The sequence below is a fragment of the Mus pahari genome, chromosome 18 (assembly GCF_900095145.1).
Source record: "Mus pahari chromosome 18, PAHARI_EIJ_v1.1, whole genome shotgun sequence".
NCBI classification, from domain to species: domain Eukaryota; kingdom Metazoa; phylum Chordata; class Mammalia; order Rodentia; family Muridae; genus Mus; species Mus pahari.
The window spans coordinates 3,947,290-3,961,090 of record NC_034607.1 but is presented as its reverse complement, the minus strand read 5'-3'; the positions used below and the strand labels follow the sequence as shown (position 1 = coordinate 3,961,090).

At 47.2% G+C, this 13,801-nt stretch overlaps 2 protein-coding genes across 2 annotated transcripts in view; both read left to right on the top strand.

Moving 5' to 3' along the window:
* The window catches only part of LOC110336005 (H-2 class I histocompatibility antigen, Q10 alpha chain-like), a 6,487-nt gene extending 5,528 nt beyond the window's left edge, over nucleotides 1–959 (top strand). The window contains exon 9 of the mRNA XM_029531570.1: nucleotides 840–959. Coding sequence (XP_029387430.1) covers nucleotides 840–959 — 120 coding nt within the window. The remainder of the gene's footprint in view (nucleotides 1–839) is intronic.
* A 1,769-nt stretch (nucleotides 960–2,728) lies between these two features.
* On the top strand, nucleotides 2,729–5,472 carry LOC110335840 (H-2 class I histocompatibility antigen, D-37 alpha chain-like). Its single transcript, XM_021218224.2, has 7 exons — nucleotides 2,729–2,846; nucleotides 3,033–3,302; nucleotides 3,544–3,819; nucleotides 4,352–4,627; nucleotides 4,754–4,870; nucleotides 5,049–5,078; nucleotides 5,228–5,472. Exons 1-7 carry the CDS (start codon nucleotides 2,768–2,770, stop codon nucleotides 5,269–5,271), a joined length of 1,092 nt encoding a protein of 363 aa, XP_021073883.1. The 5' UTR covers nucleotides 2,729–2,767; the 3' UTR covers nucleotides 5,272–5,472.
* The last annotated feature ends 8,329 nt before the right edge of the window (nucleotides 5,473–13,801 follow it).

Sequence of the window (13,801 nt, the reverse complement as noted above, 5' to 3'; positions counted from 1 at the left end):
TATCCTTTCTAAATAATCCCTTTGCTGCCTTAACTCTTAGAGTTAAGGATCTCTCTTTTTTTTTTTTTTTTTTTTTTTTTTTTTTTTTTTTTTTGAGACAGGGTTTCTCTGTAGCCTTGACTGACCTGACCTGGAACTCACTCTGTAGACCAGGCTGGCCTCGGAACTCAGAAATCCGCCTGCCTCTGCCTCCTGAGTGCTGGGATTAAAAGTGTGCACCACCACGCCCGGCGGATCCCATCTTTTTTGTTTTAAAAAAGATTTATTTATTTATTTAATGCATGTGAGTACACTGTAGCTGTACTAACTAAGGGTGTGAGCCTTCATGTGGTTGTTAGGAGTTGAATTTTGGGACCTCTGCTCGCTCTGGTCAACCCTGCTTACTCAGATCAGCTCTGGTCGTACAGTCAACCCTGCTCGCTCAGGCCCAAAGATTTATTTACTAGTATACATAAGTACACTGTAGCTGTCTTCAGATGCACCAGAAGAGGGCATCAGATCTCATTGAGGATGGTTGTGAGCCACCATGTGGTTGCTGGGATTTGAACTCAGGACCTCTGGAAGACCAGTCAGTGCTCTTATCCACTGAGCCATCTCACTAGCCCTAAAGATCCCATCTTGAGTTACTTACAAGCTGGGATTCTTGCATGTGTTTGTAAGACCCATTATTACAACAGCTCAATACCACATCTCTGTTTTACTCTCTACGAAATAAAAATCCTACTTTGACATATTGAAAAAAGGCCAGGAAAGAAGTTTCCACAAAGTCATGGAGATGGCTGGCTCTGAGAATACACTGTTACCTGCAAAGACAGCTGATTCTATATTGGTCCTACCAGCACACTGCGGAGTCCATCCGAGGACCAACAATCCACCTAAGAACTGAAAACTGGAAATCTCAGGTTCTTATGGACCAGCTGAACTATCTGCCATCTGACTTACACTGTGGCAGGCATTAGGCAATGCCATTTGTTACAAGATAATGGGGTTACTCACCCTACAATCAGGTCTCTTTACAATTCAAAATATGTCATGTCTATAAAATTAATGTTTCTTGATGGATGTTGGTTGCACACACCTTTAATCCCAGCACCTGATAGTGGCAGGTGGATCTCTGAGAATTCCAGGACAGCCTTGTCGAAAGAAAGAAAGAAAGAAAGAAAGAAAGAAAGAAAGAAAGAAAGAATTAAATATAGCAATAAGATAAGAGAATAACTGTTCAGGACACAAGCATGACCTTTGAACTCATCCCAACACAGCAGAGGCAGGCAGAAAAAAAATGTTTCTTAGGGTGGCCACCAGATGGCAGTTTGCTCCTGGCTGAAAAGGCTTTAGAGGTGTCAATTAGCTGCACAAGCTTACAAAACAAATTCACCCTGTTCTGGGAAGTCCTTTAAGGCTGGAGCGTGAGCTCTGGGCCTCAACCACTTTCTGTAAATTCTTTCTGATTTCTGCAGAGTGTAGTTCTCAGGATCGCATCCGAGATAGCAACAACAGATACATGCCCTAAAAGCTGCCTTCTGGTTCATCTCCACCAGGACAGTGAGGAGGGAACAAAAGTCATTCCAGAGCTTAGTCCCGCCCCACTGCTGGGTCTAGTTAGTCTGTGGGTGTCAACAGTGTCCTGCAGCAGGAACCTTTGGCCTGTTTGGGTGCTTGACGCAAACCAAACAAATGATTAGCAGTGTTTATTTGCTACCCTATTTGCACCATACACACACAGAGATCCTCCAGTATGGAGAATAACTGAGTCTTCATAGTATAGAAGATAAAATTGCTCCTATCTTCCCCCACTGTCTCTGTCACACTTTACTGGGTCCTCAGGCTGTGATGTAGACATCCCCAGGAGAATAGCTTCCACTTTCTGTGCCCCACCATTTGTAAGAGTTGCCACTAAACCTTAGACCCTTCATTAACTTGCCACCATCAGTGGTTTTGGTTTTGGTTTTCTCTCCTGGCACTGCTGCTCTGTAAGGATCCAGCCATGTGTTTCCTAGTTCCCCTAACTGGGTCCTGAGTGTTCTCCAAGGCACCTGCTTCAGAGAGTTACATTAAAATCAACCATCTAATAACTGCCACTTGAATAGTTACAGTGTTTCATGTTTACACAGAGCAGAGTACTAAGCAGAGCCCTTCTGAAACTGGAGAGATGGCTCAGCTGTTAAGAGCTTATACCTAAGATCATGCAAGGAACCTGAGGTCGAATCCCAGCACTCCCGCCGCACCTCACAACCACCTGAAACTCCAGCTCCAGGGATCTGACGCTCTGTTTGGTCCTCCTCGGGCACTGCACTCATCTAGTCACACACACAAACACACATATAAACATAATTTATAAAATAGCTACAACTTGGTATGCCAGGGCTGGCTGATACCCACTGGGAAACCTCCCCTTTTTGTAAGAGGTAGGGAGGAGGGGGTGGGGGAGGAGAAGGACTGGGAAAAGAGGAGGAAGGGGAAACTGTTCAGGACGTAAGGTTAATTAACTAATTAAGTCGAAGCTTGCACAGATTCTGCAACAAGACTTGGAGAAACAGTTTGTCCAAGAACACAAGTGCCAGAGAAGATAGTTCTAGCTAAAGCAGTAGGTCACGAAAAGGGCTCCTACTGGTTCCTCTTTCATAAAGATACAAATGATGCTGTCTCAATTCTCATTACTGTTGGACGCCTACTTTTATAGAAGCCAATCAGCGACGCAGAGGTTCCAAAGTATGAAGTCAACAGGAACACAGTCCTCATTCCGGGTCCTCACAGACCCGGTGTGAGGATGTTACCTTTTGCCCACCTGCTCCATCTGCTGGCCAGCGCCACAGTGCTGGCCAGCGCCACAGACCTGACCCAGACTAGTAAGTGAGGGGAGGGGTCCGGAGCGAAAAAGACTCTGCGGGGGGGAAAAGCGGAGGGAGGGTGGTGGTGGTGGTGGCGGAGGTGCAGCACCCCAAGTTCCGCCGCCCTGTCCCAGTCTCTCCCCTGCCTTTACCTGGGACTTTGAGCCTGGAGGAGGCCCGGGTCTCACTGCGCGCCGCCCCCAGGTTCACACTCGCTGCGGTATTTCCACACCGCCGTGTCCCGGCCCGGCCTCGGGGAGCCCCGGATCATTGTCGTTGGCTACGTGGACGACAGGCAGTTCGTGAGCTTCGACAGCGACGCGGAGAATCCGAGGATGAAGCCGTGCGTACCGTGGGTAAATCAGGAGGGGCCGGAGTATTGGGAGGATGAGACTCGGAAAGCCAAGGACATGGGGAGAAACTTCAGAGTGAACCTGAGGACCCTGCTCCGCTACTACAATCAGAGTAACGACGGTGAGTGAATGCGGCTGGGATCACAGCTGTGATCCCTCCATGTCCCCTGAGGCAGGCCTTTGTCTTCTTGACCCGCTGAGACAAAGTTTCATCCAAACGCCTACCCAGAACCTCAGACAAGAAAGCCCCCGCAGAGTTCTGCTTAGGTTTGGGTTGCACTTCTGTTTCTTAAAATTTTGGGGCATCTATTAACATTGGGCAAAGTGGCCACAGGAGGCGCTCATCAGCGTTTCCCTTCCAGAATCTCACACGCTGCAGTGGATGTATGGCTGCGACATGGGGCCCGATGGGCGCCTGCTCCGCGGGTATTGTCAGGAGGCCTACGATGGCCAGGATTATATCTCCCTGAACGAGGACCTGCGCTCCTGGACCGCGACTGACTTGGCCTCACAGTTCTCTAAGCGCAAGGCAGAGGAGGTTGGTGAGGCCCACCAACAGAGGGCATACCTGCAAGGTCCTTGCGTGGAGTGGCTCCAGAAATACCTACAGCTGGGAAAGGAGATGCTGCTGCGCTCAGGTGCCCTGGAGACCTCTCCTCACTATTCCTCTGGGGTTTGGGGGAATGACTTGAGGTATAACTCAGGGGCAGAACGCTGCTCGGCTGGCACAGCGGGGAAGAGGAGGGAGAGAGACTCACAAGGCTGCTTTTCCTCTATAGGGAGACTGATCCTTATCACAAGCAGAACAGGCTTGACAATGGCCCTGGACCCGTGTGGGGCTCTTTCTCAGGCCTCCCTCTATGCCCTACTCAGTGTCTCTGGAGTCAGACTCCAGCTTTTCTCAGTCTCTTGGCCCTCACCCAGCTCAGGACCAGAAGCCCTTCTTCCCACGAGTCTGCAGAGACCTGGAGCCTCCTGTCCATATTGTCCCGCTCACATCCTAAAGCATCCCAAAGAACAGATCCAGGCGCAAGTGCTCTAGCTGGTGTCTAGATTATGGACACCCTAATCCCACCCCAGTTCTCCTGTCCACCCCAGGATGGTCACATGAACACTGCTGAGTCCTCAGAAGAAAGCAAGATGTGTCATCCTTTCAACTCTCTCCCTCAGACCCTCCAAAGACACATGTGACCCATCACCCCAGATCTGAAGGTGANGTCACCCTGAGGTGCTGGGCCCTGGGCTTCTACCCTGCTGACATCACCCTGACCTGGCAGTTGAATGGGGAGGAGCTGACCCAGGACATGGAGCTTGTGGAGACCAGGCCTGCAGGGGATGGAACCTTCCAGAAGTGGGCATCTGTGGTGGTGCCTCTTGGGAAGGAGCAGAATTACACATGCCATGTGGAGCATGAGGGGCTGCCTGAGCCCCTCACCCTGAGATGGGGTAAGGAGGGTGTGGTGCAGAGCTGGGGTCAGGGAAAGCTGGAGCCTTCTGCAGACCCTGAGCTGGTCAGGGNTGAGAGCTGGGGTCATGACCCTCACCTTCATTTCCTGTACCTGTCCTTCCCAGAGCCTCCTCCATCCACTGNCTCNANCATGGTNATCATTGCTGTTCTGGTTGTCCTTGGAGCTGTGATCATCATTGTTGCTGTGGTGTGTTTTGTGATGAAGAGGAGGAGACACACAGGTAGGAAAGGGCAGGGTCTGAGTTTTCTCTCAGCCTCCTTTAGAAGTGTGCTCTGCTCATTAATGGGAAACACAGCCACATCCCTCATTGCTACTGTCTCCAACTGGGTCAGCTGTCAGTTCTGGGAACTTCCTAGGGCTGGTGTTTCCCTGGTCTCTCAAGGTTTTTCTTCTCACAGGTGTAAGAGGAAGCTATGCTCATGTTCTAGGTAAGTGTGAGAGGTGGGCAGGGGACACCTTTGTCCCTGAGGCTCTCAGGATGGAGCTGGTTCTCATGGGGAGTTGTGCCATCCCATAATCCCCTCTTGCCACATCCTCTCTGTCTCCTCTGTGTGCCTTGTTATCTCTTCTACTGCAGGCAAGAAGAGCTTCCAGACCTCTGACTGGCCTCCGAAGGCATGAAAATCCCTGGGGGCCTGGGACTGGACCTGGGGCACAGGGGAGACAGTTCACTGTCTGTAACTAGTAACAAACAGTTCATGTCTCATGAATGCAGACATGAATGCAGATGAAGCACCAACATACATAAAGTTTAATCTTTAAAAAATAAAAGGTGTAGCCAGGTGTGGTGCGCACACCTTTAATCCCAGCACTTGGCAGAGGCAGGTGGATTTCTGAGTTCGAGGCCACCAGTCTGGTCTACAGAGTGAGTTCCAGGACTACACAGAGAAACCCTGACTCGAAAAAAACCAAATAAAATAAAATAAAAAATAAAATAAAAGGTGTGTGGACTGGACTGTGGACTGGACTGTAAATGTTCTGAGGGTGGCAGTGAGTTACTCACAGCACCATAGCAGTTTCTATCACTTGGTGTTCACACCATCTGTCTTGGTTATTTTTCTCCTTGATGTGATAAGACAACTATGACCAAGGCAACTTATAGAAGAGTTTATTGGGGGCTTAGAGTCCATGACCCTATGGCAGGGAACATAACAGCAGTCAATCAGGCATGGCCCTGGAGTAGTAGCTGACCATGAGCATGAGATAGAGAATGCTGAATAAAAATGGCTCAGCAGGCTTTGGAAACCTTAAAGCCCACCCCCGGTGATTCGCCTCCTCCAGCATGGCCGCTTCTCCTAACCTCCTCAAAGAGTCCCACCAACTGTGACCAAGTACTCAAACATCACATTAGTGAGGAGTGACAGTGTAACCAGGGACTTCCAGTCACGCATCCCGTATAGTATGGCAACACAAGAGATCTGCTGTCACTTCACCTCCCTCCATCAACAGGAACTGATGCTCAACCCTACAGCCTCCGCACTCATCAAGGTTTCTGTCATTTCTCTTTGCGCCCCCAGACCATGCGAATCCAGCTAACTGAGAGCCTGTGTCCTTGGTTAGCATGACGATTCAAACCAGTCAGGTCCACAGTGAGTCCCTGGTCCACGTGAGCTGTGCCCACCAGTGCATCATCACTGTAACCAAAGGCATGTGCAATTTTTAAAAAATATTTATTTAATGTATATGAATATACTTCAGACACACCAGAAGAGGGCATCAGATCCGATTACAGATGGTTATGAGTCGCCATGTGGTTGCTGGGATTTGAACTCAGGACCTCTGGAAGAGCAGTCAGTGAGTGCTCTTAACTGCTGAGCCATCTCTCCAGCCCCTGGTGAGACAGACTTTCACTATGTAGCTTTGGCTGGCTAGGAGCTCACTGTGTAGACCAGGCTGGCCTCAAACTCAGAGAAATCTGCCTGTCTCAGCCTCCTGAGTGCTGGGATTAAATGAGTGAGCCACCGTGCCTGGCGCTATGCCAATTCTTTTGGCCCTTGTTGGATCAGCATCTCCCAGGTACTGTAAAAAACAGTCCAGTCTGGACCATGGGATTGTGCATAAGGTGCTGCCTCGCTCATTCCCAATTCCCAGCAAAGACTTGCCTTCTTCTGTAGTTTCCCATGGGGCAGGAAAGTATCTTGGATATGGAATATAAACTAATCTATCAAAGCAAGGCTTCAAAGACTTTCTACTTACGACTTCTTTTCTGCCAAGATATTTTTACATGGCCTTAGGCTTTTGGGAATATAAAACAGGTATACAAATTAAACACTGATAATAAAACAATTTATTTTAAAACAAATTATTTGTTCTGTGGTGGTGGTACATACCATTAATGTGAGCACTTGTGGGACAGAGGCAGATGGATCTCTGAGTTCAAGGACAGCCTAGTCTATAGTATGAGTTTCAGGACAGCCAGGGCAACACAGAGAAACTGTCTTGAAAAACCAACCAACCAAACAAACAAAAAGTATATATGTATTATATATATACTTATATACTTATAGTTATATATGTATTATTTGATATACATATATAACCTTTACAAGTTATTAAAAATTAAAGCAAATTTCTATATGGCATGCTTATTTTAAAGAAATTTAAACTTAGTCAGGTGTGCTGTTACATGCTTGTAATCCCAGCACTTGAGAAGTAGAGACACAAGGGTAAGGAGTTCAAAGTCATCCTTATTTACAAAGTGAGTTCAAGGTCAGGCTGCTGAGCTACATGAGAAACTCTAAAAGCAGACATGGGGGAGAGCTGGGGGATGGTTAAATATTGGCTAAGTATAAGATCCCAAAGAACACAGAGCATCTTCGATGCTTTTCATAGCTATTGATAATTTGATTTTATAGTCATCAGTACTGAGAATGCCACTTTATATAAACGCATGGGACAAAATGATAGAAGTATATTTAGGCCATTCAATAAACAGGCCCTAATCCCAAGCCCAAATTCACTTAACAATTTTTTGTGTTTATTTTTTTGCTTGTTGTTTTTGTTTTGGCGTCTATTTTTTGAAACAGGGTCTCTCATGTACCCCAGGCTGGCCTCATATTTGCTCGGGAGTTAAGGATGTGCCATAATGCATGCTTTATGCAGTGCTGACTACAAAATTCAGGGCTTCGTGTGTTCAAATCAACTAAATCCCCAGCTGGAGCACTTGTTTGGCTTTGTCAGACTTAATTCAGCAACTCAAATACCAAGTTTTTATTTTTATTTTGTGGGAGTGCCTGCATGTATATCTGTGTACCGTGTGTGTGTGTGTGTGTGTGTGTGTGTGTGTGTGTGTGTGTGTGTGTGGCCTTTGGAGGCCAGAAGAGGCATCAGAGTCCACGACCTGGAGTTACAGAAAGTTGTGAGCCAGCATGTAAGTGATAGGAGTTGAACCCATGTCCTCTCTTAGAGCAGTAGGTGCTCTGAATTGCTGCGTTATCCTTCAGCCTTTAAAATCCAACTTTTTTTTAAATTTTTTTTTTTAAGATTTATTTATTTATTATATGTAAGCACACTGTAGCTGTCTTCAAACACTCCAGAAGAGGGCGTCAGATCTTGTCACGGATGGTTATGAGCCACCATGTGGTTGCTGGGATTTGAACTCTGGACCTTCGGAAGAACAGTCGGGTGCTCTTACCCACTGAGCCATCTCACCAGCCCAAAATTCAACTTTTAAAATCACTCCAACATAATGTAATCCAAAGACACGCTTACACACTGTCTAATTACAATACTGTCTTTATTTTCTGAAATTAGACCACGCCTCCATGAGAGTACAAAACTTCGTGCACACTGAAACACTGCAATTCCTAAAGTGTCGTGGCTTCAAACCTGGGCGGAGGAACTCTGGGCTTTGTTCCTTGGTGTGTAGGTATGTAGGGTAGGGTGGTGTTCAGAACCAAGGCTTCGGTGGAGTTATGTGACAAGGTCAGAGTGTACACTGCCAGGGACAGTTTAAACACACTGCACCTTTTGATTCCTAATTACGCTTTGATTACTGTGCACTCTGAGACCTTGCTATTGTCCATGGCCCACCCACCACCTTAGCTATGCAGATTCAAGACCCACTATCTAAGCAGTCTCAAAAGATGGATTTCCCTCATGTTGCTGCAAATCACCCTAGCAAGATGTTCTAGTTTCTTTTCTATTGCTGAGATAAAACACTTTATCCAAAAGATAAGGTAGGGACGGGAAAGTCTATTTGGCTTACAATTCCAATTGGTATGCTCAGTCCATCACGGAGGGAAGCCATGGTGGCGGGAGCCTGAGACACCTGCTCATGTCACGTCCACGGTCCCAAAAGATGAATGTGTCCATGTTGCCCGCTTGCTGTTCCACACATATGACAAAGGAACTCGCTTCACACCCAGAGAAGTTTGGCAGGGACCATGAAAGATGTTGCTTGCTGACTGGCAAGTGGGGCTAATGCTCACCTAGCTTTCTAATACAGCCTAGGACCTCCTGCCTACGGGGATGGTGCTGCCTAAGATAGCATCATCAATCAAGAAAACTCCCTGGAGACATGCGCACTGGTCAGTCTGATGTAGACAACTCCTCAGTTGAGATTCTGTTCCCCCGAAATTCTGGGTTGTGTCGAATTGGCATTTAAAGTTCACCAGAACCCAGTGAGGGGATGTGTGGGGTACTCTAACCTCCTCCACAGCACTCGCGTCACTCTCACATCCTGCAGACACACCACCAGGGTTTCCCATAAGCCTGCATAAAGTTTCCCCATAGCTGTAATAGATCAGAAGGGGATAGTTAGGGGTTACCAAATTTCCTTGTATGGGGCTCTTGTTAATGCGGAATTATAGATATTTTTCTTCTTTAAAGGTCAAACTTTTAAATCATCTACTCTTCGTGTCCCTGACTCCCTTCTATCTGTATCTGTCTTCCCAAGGCCTCCGTGGTTTTGCATCCCAGGATAAGCTCTCTAGCCCTCTGTGGTTTGTGTTTTTTCACCCTCCCAGCTGTAGAATATGTGAGCTGGCATGTTTATCTTCCGTTTTCTTTCATTTTCATGCTTTCTCTGCTGATAGAGCAGATGCTGCTGTCCATAAACCCCCTTCCTGTTAGTTTCCCCCTTCAGGCAATAGTTTGTACTCAGCAGCATATCTCACTGCCGGTGGTGGGGACATTCCGCTTCCCTGCCACCTTCCCGACCATGCTACGTCCAGGGGACAAGCTCTCCAGTCCACTCAGAACATCAGGTGTCGTGATAACTCTTGTCAGCTAGACACAACCTAGAGTAACATGGGAAGAGTCTCAATGAGAAACTGTCTCCATCGGATTGGATGGTGGACGGGAGACAGGCTTACTATTCCCTCAGCAGGGGGTCCGCCATTCTATGAGTGGAAAGACAGCTGAGCGGGCAAAGGAGCCTGTATGTTCTCTCTGCTTCTGACTGTGTGGCACGGCCGGCTTCTTCTGATTCATCTGGCTTTGTGACATGGCTGGCTATGCTTCTGTCTGTGTGGCACGGCCGGCTATTCTAAATCCCCGCTTCCATGGCTTCATGATAACTGCAACCTGGAGTTATAAACTGAATAAAGTCCTCCCACCCAGAGGCTTCCTCCTGATGGGACACATTATGAAAAAACAGAAATGATCAGCATACCACATTCTAATTCCAAGTTTGGACAGTACCAACCACTTCTGAGTCAGAAAGTGACTCAAGAAAAGTTCAGCCTATGAGTAATGACTTTAACTCAAGACAGTGAGTGTATGAACCATTGGCTATAACCTCAGGTGGCTGCATCTCCCGAGTCCCACTACCCCTGGTTTATGGTTCACTTTTATATATCTTATCTGTCAACGGCAACATGCAGGGAAGGGGTGGGGGCTAATGACCTCTAGGAAGGCAGCTATCTATAGAGTTATCTCCCTTGTTTCCAACAGAAAAAGATTAACAGCCCCCTCAATTTTATATATAGTTCTGCTTATATCCTTGCTTGGCCACAGGCTGGGGTCTCTGCTCAGTCACCATGGCAGCTCCTGTCCCAAGATGGTAATGGTCAGGCATTCTTCCAAATATACCCCTTAAAACCTTCTTTAAATTGTACATGTGTACGAACTTTGTTTACATGTATGTCTGTGCATCCCTTACATGTCTGATGCTCTCAGAGACCAGAAGAGGTCATTATATCCCCTGGAACTGGAGCTACAGATGGTTGTGAGCCTCCATGCAGGTGCTGGGAATCAAACTCAGGTCCTCTGGAAAAGCAGCCAGTGCTCTTAACCACCGAGTCACCCCCGCCCCCCAGCCTCTCTCACTGACCTCTTAATAGTATTGCACAATAATCATTTTATTTCCTCCATTCCCTTCTAATATGGCCAGAGACAGCCTTGGCTTTGAGAACTCACTTGGGAAACTATTATACATAAAGGTTTGGGGAGCCTGGCAGTTCCATGTAATCACCCCTAAGTAGCAGCCAATTGGCTAAGGAAGAGCAGCGGGGATTTCTATAGAAACCTGGTTGAAAAAGAGGAAAAAAAAAAAAAANAAAAAAAAAAAAAAAAAAAAAAAAAAAAGAAACCTGGTTGGAAAGCTGAAGTGCAAGTTGGATCTGGGTAAAAGAAACAATGACTCCTTTGTCATGTTGTTACTGATGAGCACTGTGCCTTCCTCCTTCTGCTCCTCTCCCCAGCCAACTTGTGTGGACGCCCTGTCTGTCCTGTACAGGCTAGAAAATCAACACCAAGAGAATTCATCTTTGGCACACACATGGCAAAGAAGGAAGATGGGGAGAGAACTTGGGTTTAGTCGCTCATTAGCCTGGGAGGACTGCAGACAGACTGTACAGGAGAAAAATAAGAATGTATCAAACTAACCCTTTACCCAGCAGGTGCTGGGCAGTGCCTCCCACATGCATTAGTGTTTTAGGCAAAGGTTCGAGGGAGTAATGTAAGGAGCTCCAAGTCCTGCCTCTGGGACCTTGCAGACAGCTGTCATTCAGATCTGGAAATAGGGTGCTGTTATGTAAGAGGAGAGCTGGGCGGTGGATATTGCCCCACCCCCAGCCTCCTCCACTTTCAGTTTCCTATTCCTAGCATTAGGTTTCTTTCCCCCCACAGGCTGACAGGAAACTCACCATATCCTTTTTATTAGGAATTATTTTGCCTGATGACCTCAACCTCATACTGATCCCCAGAACTACACAAGGAAGGAGAGAACCAATTCCCTAAAATTGTCCTCTGATCTCTGCACGCATTTATGCCATGCATGCACCCACACAGACATATACACAAAACAAATGCTTTTAAAAAAAAAAAAAAAAGACAAAACAATGCTGCTCCATTGAGCAGGCCCCCTCCTGCACAAGTTTTAGACATCTGTCCCCTCCTCCCCTCCATCCTCAGCCCCTTTAAAGAGCTGGAAAACATCACCAACCACAGGTTTGGTTTTTTTCTTTTTTGTTTTGTTTTGTTTTGTCCGAGACAGGGTTTCTCTGTGTAGCTCTGGCTGTCTGGAACTCACTTTGTAGACCAGACTGGTCTCGAACTCAGAAATCCGCCTGCCTCTGCCTCCCGAGTACAGGTTTAAAGGGTGTAATAACGTCGTCAACCCCTTAGCTCCTGTTCACACTGTTCAATACTCTTTTGGAATATCAGGTAGACCCAGCAGTGGCCAACAGCAGAATTTCACGTTGCATAGTGTCCTGAACTGGTGTCTACTCACACAGCCCAGGAGCCATGAACGCACTAGCGGAAGGAGCTTGTGCTACATGGTTCTGCAGGTAAAGTGTTTGCTTTGAAGCCCGACAGTGTCCTGAGTTTACCGCCTCCTGCCAAGCTGATGGCTACAGCCACTAACTCCCCTAGCACTCAAAGGGACCTGGTAGGATTGGATGGAGGTTAAGGCAGCCCCTACCTATCTCCTCTCTGCCAAGGTAGGCAGGAAGGGCCCACAGCCAAGAAGCCTCTTCAGACTCTCTTTGAAGACCTGGAACGCCACCATGTAAAAGATCGAAGTGTCCTCAGATCTCTCCATACACGCTACAGCACACACGCAACACACAACCTCCATTAACAACACAACAGTAATAAAATCGAAAAAAACAACAACAAAAAATTAAAATCCTAACCAGTTGTTCTTGTTCTATAGCAGGGTAAGAGAGACCAAAACCTAACCCAAGTTACAAGAAAGACAGTGATGACTACTCAAGACAAGGCCTTCAAGCAAAGTCAAAGCCCACTGATAAGGCTTGCCAGCTTGCTCTGGGGAATCCCATGTCCACCTCTGGAGTTTAGAGTTACATGCAGGCTGACACGCTCATGTAGTGAGAATTTTGGAATTTTCCTTAAAAACACACAACTATTAGAAGAATGTGTTTTTGTTAATCCCAGATGTGGGGACATGGGGCTCCTTCGAGGCAGCTGACCATGACTTGCCTCCTACCCTAGCAGGGGCATGACTTTGCCAACTGCAGTCAGTTTCCGAAATTGTGTGACGCTCGGAATTCTGGGGACATTTTCAGAGAGCAGATGGCGATGTTGGTTGCTGTTGGTCTCGGTTTGTTAAGCAGTTGTTCACAAAGAAGAAATATGAAGAAATAGATATCCTGACTGTGAAGATCAAACTCGCCCCAGGGAGCTCAATGGCCCCGGTCAACAGGAAGTAGTCTGACGATATCGTTGCCCCTTTGCAACCCATGACTTTATTCAGGGATCTCTTTCCTTTCCTCTCCTTTTTCCTCTCCTATCTAGTGTTTTTTGTTCACTATTAGGCGGTGTGGCCTTGTTGGAGGAAGTGTGTCACTGTGAGGGTGGGCTTTGAGACCCTTCCCCTGGCTGCCTGGAAGACAGTCTTCTGGTGCCCTTCACAAGATGTAGAGCTCTCAGCTCTATCTCCAGCACCATGCCTGCCTTCATGCTGCCATGCTTCCTGCCTTGGTAATAACGGATTGAACCTATGAACCTGTAAGCCAGCCCCACCTAAATGTTACCCTTTATAAGAGTTGCCTTGGTCATGGTGTCTCTTCACAGAAATGGAAACCCTAAGACTAAGACACACACACACACACACACACACACACACACACACACACACATCCCAATTAAAAATAAAATGACTCGGGAGGCAGAGGCAGGCGGATTTCTGAGTTCGAGGTCAGCCTGGTCTACAAAGTGAGTTCCAGGACAGCCAGGGCTATAC